We start from the raw sequence: 14265 nt of genomic DNA, 5'->3' as shown, positions 1-14265 counted from the left end.
GTGTACCCTGGTGTCAGCAAGAAGACGGAGGTGAAGAACGGCGTGGCCATCACTGGCATCCTGCTGTTCATTCTCGGCTTCGAGGTGTGCGTGGGCCCGTGCTACTACGTTCTGACGCAGGACATGTTCCCGCTGTCGTTCCGCCCGCGCGGTGCGTCGTTCACGCAGGTGACCCAGTTCATCTTCAACCTGATCATCAACGTGTGCTACCCGATCGCGACCGAACACATCTCTGGCGGCCCTTCAGGCAACCAGGACAAGGGCCAGGCCGTTGCCTTCATCTTCTTCGGCTGCGTGGGCATTATCTGCTTCATCGTCCAGGTCTTCTTCCTGCACCCGTGGGACGAGAAGCGCGATGGCAAGAAGAGGGCGGCGGCTCCGGCTGACGGGAAGAAGGAGCTGAGCGGGGAATTCATTGCGAAGAAAGACATTTAAATAATATCCCAGGGGCCGAAGCAGTTTGTGTGCCGTTTCGTGGGCAGGTGGTGCGTACTGGTTCGCAGCAATGTTTTTTCGGGTTTTTTTTTTCTCGCTGCTCTTTTGATGCCGTCCTCTGTCAAGTTGTATTGTCGGGATCTGCTGTGTCACGTCGCCATCTGCGGCGTGTGTCACGATAACTGACGGAGCTAACGCTACGGTGTTGTTTTCGTCATCTAGTTTCTGGTCGTTTTGTTCGCGGTGTATGCCCATCGAATGCTTTGTCGTGTGTGCAGCGATCGTGGTGAGCCTGCACGACACACCTGTTTTGTAGGAAGGGCGCGTGTGCCGAGAGAAAATAGCGAAGGGCGGGGTATGAGAGGAAGCCAAGCACAAAGGATGGTTAGAGTTTATATCCGATCACTAACATGCCTCTGTGCAGCACCCGCTCTGCGTACGTGAATCGGAATGTACTTGTGTAACGGCACACAAGCCAAAATGAAAAACAAAAACATCCCTGCTCATGCCTTTTTTTTGCTGTTTTTGGTTCCTGGCATCATCTTCGTGCCCTCTGCTCCTTCACGAGCACCCCCCATCCTGCTTCTTCCATATGTGTGCGCTTGTAGGCCGACCACACTTGCAATTCACCTGTTCGGCACTCGGGACCCGAGTGCGGGTCAGGGTGATCGACTTTTTTTTCACCGAGGCGCATGCGCGGCTTTATTACGCCGACGACTTGAGGAGTCGTTCCCTAGTCTGCGCTCCCTTCTCAGCGCACGAATGGGATGTGCTGCCATGTTTCCCATATCCTTTCCGTTGTGACGAAATGGAGGAGGACCCGTGACTTAGCGACAGTAGTTCGGTACCAAACGATGCCCTCTTGTGTGTGTGTTGCTTTTGCTTGCTTCGTTGTTCTCTTTTTCGTGAACAAACAAAAAGTTTTTTTTTGTCGCTCTTGTTTTTGCTCTCTTGTGCGTCTGTATTTAAATGTACATATATATATATATGTGTGTGTGTGTGCGTAAAGAGGGAAAAGGGGTGAGTGGTGCGTGTGCTTGTATGTGGATGGGGCACTCGTATTGTTTGCGTATGCTAGAGCTCCCCGCTGTCTTCCTATCTTCTTTGTAAGTCATTCTCGCTTCTTGTTTTTCCCTCGCCTTGCTTCACCTTGTGGGACGAATTCGTCGGCGGGGCCCATCGTTTTTATCCCCCATCACCTTATTTTCACGCGCAGGTGCACTGCATGGCCACCCCCTCGTATATTTGAGTGTGCGGTTGTGCTGGGGCTCCGAAGAAGGCGTTTGGAGAGGGAGGAAACTGCGCCGCACGCGATTTTTTTTTTTCGCGCAGGCTGCAAGGCAGAAAAGCAAACAAATGATAAAAGAGCCGCCCACATGCTAGCGCGTCTATCCTGTCTCTTCAGGACAGCTGCTTTGCCGAAGATAACCTCTCTTTGGTTAACTCAGTATTCTCTGTCGCTCCAGCGCTCTACAGATCGCAGCTGTTCGCAGGCGCATTCATTATGTCGAGGCGATGCGCTCTCCTTTTCTCTCTCGCACGCACAGAAGAGACCCCACAATGCCCAAAGAAACACCAGCGCCACAACGAAAACAAGAGCGAAAAAAAAAGTATACTCATCGCGCTACCCCATAGGAAGGGGTTTCCTTATCATAACCGCCACTTGTTTTGTTTGCTACTCAGCGAAAAAAAAAAAACGCACATCCTTCCGTTTCACAGAGGAGCAAAGGAATACCTGCTTGTCTGCGTGCGTTTGTGGTCTGCCTCTTTTTCTTACCTACCTCGATATGAGTGCCCCTCAACTCTTTAGTAGTGACCCCTCTCTTCCCCTTTTGTTCCAGGAGCTGAAGTGAAACAATGCAATAGAAAAAAAACAAAGGATATATACAGCGCCAGTGTCCCCACGCGTCCGACGTGCTTTAGCTGGTTCGTGCAAGCTTCAGCCTACCACTTTCCGCCTTCTGTTTTTGTACGTTCTCCACACATGTTTGCCGTTTTATTGCTGTTGTCTGCGCTTATGTAGTTCCTCTTCTGTATCTCTCTGCCTGACGCACACAGGCACTCCGTTACGTGCTTCATCTCTCTGCCTTTCTCCCCATCCGTGGTGGTGGTGTTGGCCGTCTCTTTCTTTCTCTCTGCTTCTTTTCCTTTACATGTCTGTGTTGCCCCAGTGCTTTCTCCTTTCCTCCCCGTCAATTCTTCCCTTTCTCTCAGCCCCCACTACACCCACCCCACCCCCACACCACAACACACATGCGTCACATTTTCCCCCTTCCTTTTCTGCTTTGTTTGTTGCGTAGGGACTGATAGAGGTGGCTCTTCGGTGCATCTATATGTGTCGATGCGTCCCTGATGCCTTCGCACTCTCCCTCTTTTTTTGTTGCCCACCACATATATATATATATATGGCGTTTGCAGTGATGCAAAATGCAGGTGCTGGTGCATGTCTCCGACAGGGCTACGAAGGAGCCGCTTGGTCTTCTGCCCCCCTCCTCCTCCTCTGAATGTCGTGATGAGGCGACAGCTCTGTGTTTTCGTTTCCGCTCTCGGCGCCTCTTCTGCATGTTTGTTTGCTCACTGAATCGCGTGCTGCTGTTGCCTTGTCTGCTGCTGTTTCTTGCAGAAGCAGTGAGGTCTCGGTGAGATGGGACGAGGCTGGAACTCGTGACACGGCGGAGGCAAGAAATCTACAATCACAGCGTTCCACAATGAAGGCGACAGCGATAGGCAAGGGACAAGCAGCGCCGGAGGAGGAAGGGGATGGCAAGAAGGACAGAGGAAAAAGAAACCGACCTGCAGGATTATATTTACGCGAACGATTTTAATACAAAAAAAAAACGAAACAAAAACACATTCAAAAATGAAAACTTTAGAGAGCAAGGTAACGAAAAAAAAGTAAGAGCATCGCTGCCTTACTATGTGCCTCTTTGAAAGAAACCCCATCGCTTCACTGCCACGATCGCGCTTTTTCTTTCTCCCCCTATTGCGTTTTTTTTTGCTCGCACCAGAGACGTCTGCTTTATCCAGCACACATTTAACAACACGCATGCATTGCTACGCTTGTTTTGTTTCACTTTTCGCTCGTTTTGTATGTGTGTTCCTGAGCTCATCTCTTGAAACTTCTCACTCTTTTCCTTTTGTTGTTTTTTCCGCTCCTTCGCTTTCGCTCTCTCTCTGTGTATGACTTCCCCCTCCTCTTCCCCTCCCCCTCGTCCACATGTCGATGTCGACTTCGTCTTTTTTTTTCGTTTCGGGGTTTTTGATTCCACTTGAGCCACGGAAGGAAACACACACGTTCTTTGCTCTGTCCACCCTTCTTTTCTTTTTGTTTCCTTCGATGTTAGTGCCCGACTGCTATTACGGAAGTAGGAGCCAAAAGAGTGGAAAGCAGTCAAAAACAAAGTAGATGTGAGGAAGCTCTATACCCCTATGCGTATAGTGGGCACTCGAGTCTCTCCCCTCACCCCCGTTGCTATGCCCCTTCCTCCTCTTGCTTTCTGTGTCTATCACGAGGGGGCACGAAGGACGGAAGGGGGCATCACGCAGGCTGATATACCATTCTCTCATACAGCCCAAACAGCAAGATGAAAGCGAACGACTAAAACAAAAGAGTGAGAGAGAGAGATCAAACAACTGTGGCAGAACCAACGATGAACACCATCAGGCGTCGCGCGAAGAAGCTACCGAGGGCTCGGCGTACGCCTAGCGGGCAGGAGGAGACAGTAGAAGAAAACGGTAAGAGACGCTTTGGAGAGGGGCGCCAATTGACCACACACACACACACACAGATTCACGAGCTTGCTCTCGTGTGAGGTAGAGAGGAGCACGCGAAGAAGCCGAAAAAGAAAGGGGAGGAGGCCCCTTCGCAGAGGCCCACTTCAACACCCCCCACTTTCCCGCTGGAACACACCAGCCCTGGGTCTGAACAAAGAAGAGTACAAAAAAGGGCAAGGAAGGAAGGCGCAGGAGGATTCTTGAAACGAGAGCGAGCGAGCGAACAAGAACAGAAAAGCGCCGTGCATTCAGAATAATCTCAGCCAAGATGCACCGAAAAGCAGCACTGCCGGCAACGCGTTGCTGCTCTTTTTCTTGTTTTTGTTCCCTCTGGTGTTTCATGTGACTGACGTTTTCCCCCTTACGCCTCCCGTCGTTGTGTCTTTCTGCGCATTACTCTTGCTCCCCCAAACCCGAGGCTCGAGACAAACGTAGGTGGGCGAACGAATGAGCAGCACTGCTCTTTTTCGTGTCGCTCTTTAGCCTTTTCGTTGCCTCCCCCCTCCATCCCTCTCTCGCTGTCAATGTGTTGCTCGGCCCTCTTCTCGCGTTTTGTCATTTTTGTGTGTGCGTGTGCGCGTGTCTGCCCTTCACGAGAGAGCTGAACGTGCGCACAGTGTCTCCTCGTCCTCCTCCACGCACTCTCCTGCTCACTACATCCGTTAGCGAAACGCTTTCCTTTGCCGCCGACAACTAAGAGCAGCCACAAACACAAAGAAGGGCAAGAGGTGGAAGATGATAGTAATAGGAGCACAGCAAAGAGAGACGGGGGGAAGGAACGAAGGAGAGAAGGATCGCGCACGTGCACAAGGCGCCAAACCACACGGCAGCATACGCAGAGCGAGTGGGACACACGCTCGAGCCCGAACTTCTTTCCTCACGCTCTTTTCACTTCTCCGCACCCTCCTTTATTCTCTCCTCCGATCAGCAAAGCAGCGAGCTGGTTTGTGTTACTGCTCTTGTGTCTCTCCCCACCACCGTTCTCCATCTGCACAGGTTGCATTCATGGACAGCTTCGGAGTTGTCCTCTTCACCTCTTCACCTCTTGCCTTTCGCTCATTCGCGTGGGACTGCCACGCCCGTTTTTTTTTTTTCGCTCTCGTGGCGCTGTTTGTTTTCTTCTTCCGTGTATCTTGTCAGTGCCTTTTTCGTCTCGTAACGTCTGCATTCGACTGTAGTGATGCCACAACAACTGCAATGGCATGAGCGATGCAACCCGAATCACACGAGGTCAAAGAAGCACCACTTGTGTCGGCTTGGTGTGGCGTGGAAATGCGTGCTTGGTGTCGCGTGCATCCACAAGCGCGTGGGTCATGATGGCGGCGGTGAGGATGTTGCCCTTCGCTCCATGCGCCTAAGCGTGCTCTATCGCTGGCACATCCCTCGATGTACGGAACGGAGGAGGCGAGCCCTCCACAACAGAGGGAAGGACACTTTTGAGAGAGGGTCGCGGTTGCACTGTAGTCCCTGCAGCGTGGATGCGGTGCGCGCGACGGAAAGAGAAAGGAGAAAGGGGGAGGGGGTGTGCGGCGATGACTGTGGGGCAGGGCTGGTGACGCTTCCCTGTTTTTTTTTTTCGCGTTGAGACACTGCGCCCATAGCAAAGGAACCGGCGCGAGCTCTTCACCACCGCCGCCATTCTCTCTCTCGTATCGTCTGCACGCTTTCGTGCAACCTGCGTCATCACATCCCTCTCAGTTCGGAGCCTCGATAGAAGATCACCATCTTCACTCATTTCTCCACACTCTGCCACTTCTCGTCTCTCTTCTCTTGCACACGTCTTTGCTTTCTTTCCCTCCTACCATGACGGGGCGCATATGCGCCTATCGGGGTTGAGGGCCCTTGACGCACCCCCTCCTTCCCTTACACCTGCGCTCTCACGCGTGATGCTTGACGGCTCTGCAGGATCACGTCACATTTTCCTGTCTGTGCCAAAGAAAAGAGCAAACCATCAAGCGCAACACTTTTCTACAGACTTCTCGACGCACATAAACGCAGACAAAAATCGAAAGTCGCACAACCAAATCCTCCACAGCGTAGCATCCGCAAGAACGAATCAACGAGATTCTGTCTTCGTCGCCACTGCTGCCGCTCCAGTCTCTCCGTCTAGGCATACAAACGCGCGTGCGGCGTACGTGCATATTACATCTTATATGTGTTTTTTCTTTCCTCCATCCACTGTGTTTCATCCCCCCACTCTTTGGGCTGTTCTGCTCAACAGCTCTTATTTTGTCTTCTACTTGTGAGTAGAAGTTCTTTGTTCCGCCGTCTTCTACCTTTCTCCGAGGCCGCCTGTTTTCAGCCTGGCCTTGCGTCCGGGTGGCTGCACCGCCTCGACTGCTCGCTCACTGCGGCTACTTTCGTATTGCACGCAGTTTCCTTTCTTGTTGGAGCGTGCATGTACGTTTCGTCGCGAAGCAAGCTCCCGCACAGCCCAGTTACTCGTCCCTTGGCACTCTGCTCTCCGTATTGAGGCGTGCACGAGAGTTGCCGTGTCACCTGTGATACCAGCTCTCCCTGGAGCGAAGGTGCTGCCGCAGAAAACACACCCACACCGACAGACGCTTTACAAAGAATTGTAGGAGTGGTAACCCACTGCCTCAGCGATAGAGCGGAGAGGAAGGAGGGCAACACCAAGAGAGCCTGGAGCAGGCAGCATCAATACCGCACGCGCTGCAGCATCCGCCTCCCTCTCGAGAACGGAAACTTTGTGGAAGACCACAGCGACATTTCAACGTCATTGCGGGACACGGGCGCAGCCGTACCAGGGACACGCCTTCCCCCTGCCCACGCACGCATACCCGTTTGATCGACGCTCGCGCTTTTTGTGTTTCCAGGCGTGCTCGTGTGGGCTGCTTAAAGTTGTGGAACGTGGCTTGCAAAGGACCAGGGCGCGCAAGGCATAGAGACGATGGGCGTAGACTATTACAAGGTGCTTGGCGTCGGCCGCAACGCCACGCCAAATGAGATCAAGAAAGCGTACCACCAGCTCGCTCTCAAGTATCACCCCGACAAGAACGCTGACAACCGTGAAAAGGCCGAGCGCAAGTTCAAAGAGGTGAGCGAGGCGTATGACGTGCTCAGCGACGAGAAGAAGAAAAAGATCTACGACCTCTATGGCGAGGAGGGCTTGAAGGGTGGAATACCGGAGGACGGTGGCTCCGGTACGGGCGGCGCAGGCATGCGCTTTGGCGGCATGCCGGGTGGTATGCCAGGCGGCGTCCGCGGCGCCACGTACCAGTTCTCCAGCACGGACGCCTTCAAGATCTTTAATCAGTTCTTCGGCACGTCGGACCCGTTCGCCGGGGGAGAGGCCTTTGGCGGCGGTGGCCCGGGCCTCCATCGCGTTTTTCGCGGCTTCGGTGGCCCGGAGGGATTCGCGTCGAGCTTTGGCACCCCACAGTCGTCTCCGACGTGCGACGTGCCGCCGATGGAGTACACGTTCGCTTGCACGCTGGAGGAAATCTACACTGGCTGCACAAAGAAGTTCAACGTGTCGCGCAACATGCCATCTGGGCCGGAGAAGAAAATGTTTGAGGTGAAGGTGCTGCCGGGGTACAAGAAGGGCACGAAGATCCGCTTTGAGCGCGAGGGCGGGCAAGTTGAGGGTTACCCGCCAAACGTACTCGCAGACATGGTCTTTATCTTGGACGAGCGGCCACACCCACGGTTTGAGCGACGCGACGCGGACCTTCACACGACCTTGCACATCAACCTCAAGCAGGCTCTGCTCGGCAGCACCGTGTTCGTAAAAGGCATTGACGGCCAGACAATCTCCCTGCCTCTTAATGGCATCAGCAAAAGTGGTCGCAAGCTGCGCGTATCGGGATCCGGGTTGCCTGACCGCAAGACGAATCGCAACGGCGACATGTACGTCACCATCGCCGTTGACTTTCCCGACTCGCTGACCGAAGACACAAAACGTTTGATTGAGAAGTGTACCTTCTAGCCTGGTTGCGGGTATTGGCGTGTGCGTTCAGTGTGAGAGAGGAGGGTGGTAGGTCGGACTGCAGACAGCACCGGTCACTTCTGACGCGAGTTCACCGGCCGGCGTTCTTGGTAGACACCTTCGCGACAATGCTCCCATCCTCGTCCTCCACAGCTACCTCGGATGCTTGATATATAGGGGCGCAGCGTGGTGTTATACGCAAGCAACCTTTCCTGTACGCGCGATACGTGGGCAATGGATCGTGCCTGCCGCCATCTCGCCAGCATCCGCGAATCTTTTCCCTACCATAAAGTATCATATATATATATATTTTTTTTCGTATACACATCTCGCAAGACAGTCGCATCAACGTGCACAACAAAGAAAAAAAACAAATAGAAGGCACTCATGTTCGTCCACACGTCGTGTTCAGTCGTCTCCTCATCTCGGCGCCCTCGCCATCGAAGGGGGTGCTGAACACGAAAACAACAAAAAAGCGAAAAACTGCCGTCCGAGCAACAACAAAGGAAAACAAAAACAGAAAAAGTTGATACAGCCCCAACTGCGACGTGCCCCCCTTCCCCGCCCCCGTCCCTCATCGATCACGTCAGCTACATGGCACAAGACGGCGCCTGATCTTTGTCGAAGGGGCACTGATTGTGGTCGCTCGTCATTCCGCAAAGAACCTCTTCCGCACACTCGACACGCTGTCGCTCACCCCCTCTCCATTCAACACTGCACCTACCCCCACGCATTCGCAATTGTGTGCGCGTGCGCAATCGTGCTTCACAAAAAGCACCCTTAACGACCATTGGGGCGCTGCGCGCCCCTGTGCCGCGCTTCACGGCCTTGCAGCGATTCTCCGCACTTTCTCTGTTTGTCTATGCCATATCCCCTCGCCTGCACCCATGTGCAAACGCTTGACAACCTCACGCACAAAACCCACTCACACGCGGACCCTCACCCCCTTCCCTCAGCGACATCATGCAGGCGTACGAGGAGCTGAAGCAGCTGCATCGAAAGTTGCGCAGCCTGCGGCACCTTCTTGCCCTAGGTGAGTGGGACATGCATACCATGATGTCGCCGAAGGGCGCGACGGCTCGCGCGAACACGCTTGCGGAGCTGGAGGCACACGTGCGCCAGCTTCACACAGCGCCACGCGTTGCGCTCCTTTTGAAGGAGGCGCTGCTGGTTAAGGACGAACTCGCCGAGGTGGACCGCGCGAACCTCCGCGAAATGGTGCGCCTGCACGAGCTTGCGTCGCAGCTGCCGGAGGAGCTGCTGCGGCGCAGGACGCGGCTGACAACGCTGGCGCAGCAGCTGTGGGTAAAATGCCGCGCGGAAAACGACATTGCTGCGTGGCTGCCGACGCTGCAGGAGCTGGTGGACCTCGAGCGCGAGGAGGGCTGCCTTCGAGCCGGCACAAGCGGGAAGTCCCCGTACGGCGCGCTGCTCGGCGCCAACGAGCCCGGGATGACGGTTGCGAAGCTGGACGCAATCTACGCGGACATCAAGTCTTGGCTGCCAGCGCTGTACAAGGAGGTGCTGGAGAACCGAAAGGACGTGGGCGCGAGCCTCACTGAGCTGCAGACGCCGATCTCGAAGGAAAAGCAGATTGCTCTTGGCCGGCAGCTGATGACGGACGTGTGGAAGTACGACTGGGGCGCGGGTCGCTACGACGAGGCGCCGCACCCGTTTGGTGGGATGCTGAAGGAGTACGTGCGGATGACGTACTACTGGTCGCCGGACAACTACACCAAGTGCCTGCTGGCGACGATCCACGAGACAGGAAACGCCAAATACGAGCAGAACTGCGGGCCGCGCGAGCTGCTTGGGCAGCCGGTGTGCGAGGCGCGATCCGGCGGCATCCACGAGACGCAGTCGCTGCTGGCGGAGAGGATGATAGCCATGTCCGCTGCGTTCGCCGAGTACCTGGCGCCGCTGCTGGAGCTGCACCTTGGCGCGCAGCCAGGGCTGACGGTGAAGAACGTGCGCAAGATCAACCAGCTGGTGAAGCCGAGCTGCATCCGGAAGCTCGCAGACGAGGTGGGTTACTCTCTCTCTCTCCACGTGATCCTGCGCTACGAGATCGAGCGCAACCTGATCGAGGGGCGCCTGGAGGCGGCGAACGTGCCGCGGGTGTGGGATGAAAAGATGAAGGAGTACATGGGCCTGGAGACGCTTGGGCGCGACGACCTCGGGTGCCTAAAGGGCATTCACTGGGATGCCGGCTACTGGGCAGGCTTTCCCGCCTACACGATCGGCACCGTCGCCCAGTGTCTCCTTCCTCCCCGCCCCCAAGCTCGACGAGCTGCTGCTGAATGGTGCTCGCGGCTCTCCTCTGTTCTGTAGACACGCGACCAGTTCCCTGGCGTGTCGTGCTGCCTTTGCGCGGCGCTGTGCTGCTTGCACCTCTTCATCGCATGCTCCCCCGACCGCAGATGCTGACGCGTGCGGCTTCTCTTGCGCTTCCGTTTTTTTCCCTCTATGTGGTCTTTTCGCTTCTTTTCGCACGGTGTGTTTTCTGCGCACGCGCACTCCTGTTTTCCCTTCTTTTTTTTTGGGCTCGGAAATTGTTGAGGAGCAGATCCGTATCTTCTCATCTCCTGTCTCTGCATGCACACGGTGGCGCATGCGCAATGGCGGCAGTGGTCGCAGTACCTACCGACGTCACGCCGAGAGCATGACTACCTGACTGCCACTGCTTCCGGACCAGGTCGCGCTACCATGCACACGGGCAAGCTGAATCCTCGCTGTCTAGCTGTTGCGTTGGCTGGCGTGCGCTTGTAGGGCGAGCACGACATCTATAAGCTCATTCACCTCAAGCGTAACGCCCCCCCCCTCGCCCACAACAACGAAAAAACAAAACACAACCGAGCGCGGTGTTGTCTTCCGACAGCCTATTCTGCGTACGTACTTGCAACCGATATTGTTGCCCCAGAAACTGCGAGCCGCTGCTTTCGTCGTCATTTTTTGCTGCTGCACCACAGCTGGCCATCTCTGGATTGTCACGTGTTGCGACGATGCTTGTACCGTGCGGGCTAGTAACGGTTCCTGCTTAGCCGCATCCTACACGTTAGCATACCAATGCGTTTTGTCGCACTCCTTCACCCGCTCTCCCTCTCCCTCTTCTCTTCTCTTGCCGCCTCCCGGGGGGGTACGGCTGAGGGTGCGATGCCTTAAGAGGTACATTTCGTTTGATGTGAAGCTCACACGTTCACCTTCTTAGCTCTAGTGTCTTGTTTTGGCGTGCTGGGGCGCTGCTGTTTCAGACTCGCCAGACGTGTGCTACGGAGCGCTGCCTAGAAGTGGAGGTGGTCTCGTCGTTCATTGTGGGTGGCGTCTGAGTTGCACAAACGGCACGCATTGCCGTATCACAGCTTTTTTTTTTGCGAACTGCGGCTGCTTTTTTTTTGTTTTTGTCGATTTCTCGCTCTTTGTGTGGACCGCGCTGGAGGCACCGCCGCAGCGAATCCGTGCATCTTCTGACTCGGCGCCGCTTTTCCTCGTTAGCTGAAATTGTTGAAACATCGGCGGCAGCTCGTCTTCAGGTAGCATACCTGGAGCTGAGCCAAACAGGTCAGGAGGAGAGGTGACGGCGGCTTGCTCGAGCCACGTGCATGGGGGAAAGTACTTCTCCGCCCTCGACTTCACTTCGATGTGTGTGGGCCACCTCTTTGCACTCCTCTCGGTTCCGTTGTTCTGGCAGTGCTTTTCTGTTGTCACTCTTCTCAGAGGAAGAGAAGCCCTGAGACGGGGGCGCGCACACGGCAAAGTATCGTCCCTCCTGTTTTGTTTGTTTTTCGTTCTTTGGGGGCGTGGATTCCGGGGTCGCTCTGGGTCACCAGCCTGCAGCCGTGCTGCCGCCACCGCTGCTCTTTATCACGAAGGAGAGACACCTGTAGCTTATTCGTCCTGCGCATTGCATCGGAGCGGGTGAAATCGGTACATTGACTGCCGAGCCCTCCTTCCTTCCCCCTTGTCTAGCTCCAACACACGTCTCCATACACGCACATACGCACGCGAGCATACGCTCTTCGTGTGTGCGATAAGGACCCAGTGACTCGATAGCTAGTAGGCGCCTGTTTTGACGGCAGGGCTATCCCTCCAGTTCACTTCTTTCGTCACTCTATTATTATTATTATTTTTGAATGTGATTTGCGCTGTAGCAACCCTCATCCTATCATCTTTGCGTGCCCCCGCGTGTGCCCAGGTGCGCCAATCCACAACTAGAGAGACACCTCATCCACTCACCAAGAGAAAGGTGCCGAGCTTTCTCTCTTCCTCCCTCCCTCCCTCCCTCCTTCCCCCCTTCTGCAGCTGCCACGTGTGCTTCTCTGCCGTGCTGCTCAACCGATCCAGCTTTCCAAGCTTCATCAGCACTGCCCTACTCCCCGTTTCGTTTTTTTTTGTATTAGTAGAACTTAGAGGCATCAGCGCGACAAGAGAGCCATGCTGTGCGACGAAGAGGAGTGCATCAAGGTCATCGTGGTGGGCGATGGCAATGTTGGCAAGACGTGTATGCTGCGCCGCTTTGTGAGGGGCGACTTTGTCGAGCAGTACCGCAAGACCATCGGCGCCGAATTTATGGAAAAGGATGTGTTCCTGCGGTCCTCCAACACGACGGTGAAGCTCATGCTTTGGGACACCGCAGGACAGGAAGTGTTTAACGCGCTCACGCAAGCCTACTACCGCGGCGCCGGTGCCGCCATCCTGACGTTTAGCACCGTCGATCGCGACAGCTTCATGAACATCGCGGGGTGGAAGCAGCGGGTCGAGTCCGTCTGTGGCCCTATTACGATGGTCTTGTGCCAGACAAAGTTCGACCTCTCTCACGAGGCCGTCATTACGAATACGGAGGCGGAGAAGCTAGCCAACCAGCTCGGGGTGCCGCTTTTCCGCGTGTCCACTAAGGATGACTTTAATGTAACGCAGCTGTTCGAGTTCACGGCGCAGCAGTGCGTCGAAAACTCGGCGCAGGATGAGGAGCAAGTCGAAGACATGCCGAAAGGTAATCGCTTAGATGACGGAAAGGAACCGACGGCAGGGACGCCCGCAGCGGTAGCGTCTTCGACGACCTCGGATGAACAGCATGGTGGCGCTGGTGTGCCTGCCGCACGAGCGCCTAACGCGGCGGCCACGTCCTCATCTCCACGAGCTGCCGGGAATTCGAGTTTGAGCGGCGATGTCATAAAGCACGCTTTCAGGAAATCGGTCAAGTCAAAGAACGGGGGCAGGAACGAAAAGAAGGCGTTGTCTAGCGCGAAAAACAGTGTGACGCTTAAGGAGCAGCACGGGCAGGGACATCACAAGAAAAAGCAGTTCAAGTGCTCCCTCTGCTAGACTACCTGCTGCTGCGGCTGCCTTTCGTTGCCTCTGCTTCACTCTTTCCCAACTCATTCGATTCCGTTTTATCCGAATCAGAGGTTCAGACAAGCGCGCGGCGTTTATTCGCGTGGGCGTGCATGCCGGACAGAAGGCCTGCCATGTCCCCCCTCCTCCACGCAGGTTTGCTGGTTGTACGTGCGTTGCCTTTTTCGGTGCTGCGACTGCTTTCTTTAGCGCGCTGCGCCACCCGTCTCTGCTCCATGTCTTTCAGGTCACCGACTGCTGTGTTTTGTGCCGCTGCCTCACTGCCTGCTCGTTGTTTTTTGTTTTGCTTTGGGCTTCGACCTTTTGGTGTACGACTCTGCTTTGTATACATGTAATTTTTTTGTGTGGGGGGATTTCGTTCTCTTTAGAGCCCCCCTCCGCCCTTTTTCCCGTTGACAGAGCCCTCCCCCCTCACCTGCCGTTTGCTATGAGGGCGTCCGACCGGGCGTTGCGCCGGGTGTGCTACGCGCGATTTGACGACAGCTCGAGGCTCAGAGCACACCTCATTTCACGCCATGGTCTTGCACGCAGCGACCAGAGTACGCACATCTCCCTCGCACCGCATGTGGCTCCTCCGTCGGGTGTCCATCGCTGCACCCCTATGCCCCTCTACAGGCTGGCACGCTATGGGCCCTTTTGTGCGCTGGCACACGTCTCTGCGCGGGCCCCTTCCGCTTGACACGCCCGCGCCTGTCAGAGGCGTGCGGACTCAGGAGAGGGTGGAATGCCCCTGCTGCCACAGACTCATGGCGGCG

The 14265-nt window shown here is 55.4% G+C and overlaps 4 protein-coding genes across 4 annotated transcripts; all 4 read left to right on the top strand.

Annotated features, from left to right (window-relative positions):
• On the top strand, positions 1-435 carry LDBPK_366540 (glucose transporter, lmgt3; the record flags this gene model as incomplete). Its single annotated transcript, XM_003865718.1, has 1 exon — positions 1-435. A coding segment is annotated over one exon (435 nt), but the record flags the coding sequence as incomplete, so codon positions are not given.
• A 6685-nt stretch (positions 436-7120) lies between these two features.
• Positions 7121-8158, top strand: LDBPK_366530 (chaperone protein DNAj, putative; the record flags this gene model as incomplete). Its single annotated transcript, XM_003865717.1, has 1 exon — positions 7121-8158. One exon carries the CDS (start codon positions 7121-7123, stop codon positions 8156-8158), a length of 1038 nt encoding a protein of 345 aa, XP_003865765.1.
• Positions 8159-9373: 1215 nt separating this feature from the next.
• Positions 9374-10489, top strand: LDBPK_366520 (carboxypeptidase, putative; the record flags this gene model as incomplete). The annotated part of the gene is made up of 1 exon (XM_003865716.1): positions 9374-10489. One exon carries the CDS (start codon positions 9374-9376, stop codon positions 10487-10489), a length of 1116 nt encoding a protein of 371 aa, XP_003865764.1.
• A 2100-nt stretch (positions 10490-12589) lies between these two features.
• LDBPK_366510 (small G-protein, putative) lies at positions 12590-13480 on the top strand (the record flags this gene model as incomplete). Its single annotated transcript, XM_003865715.1, has 1 exon — positions 12590-13480. The coding sequence occupies one exon, from the start codon at positions 12590-12592 to the stop codon at positions 13478-13480; it is 891 nt and encodes a 296-aa protein (XP_003865763.1).
• Positions 13481-14265: the final 785 nt, after the last annotated feature.

The sequence above is a fragment of the Leishmania donovani genome, chromosome 36, assembly GCF_000227135.1.
Source record: "Leishmania donovani BPK282A1 complete genome, chromosome 36".
NCBI lineage: Eukaryota > Euglenozoa > Kinetoplastea > Trypanosomatida > Trypanosomatidae > Leishmania > Leishmania donovani.
The sequence above is the reverse complement of the archived record's forward strand: the minus strand, read 5'-3'. Positions and strand labels throughout refer to the sequence as shown.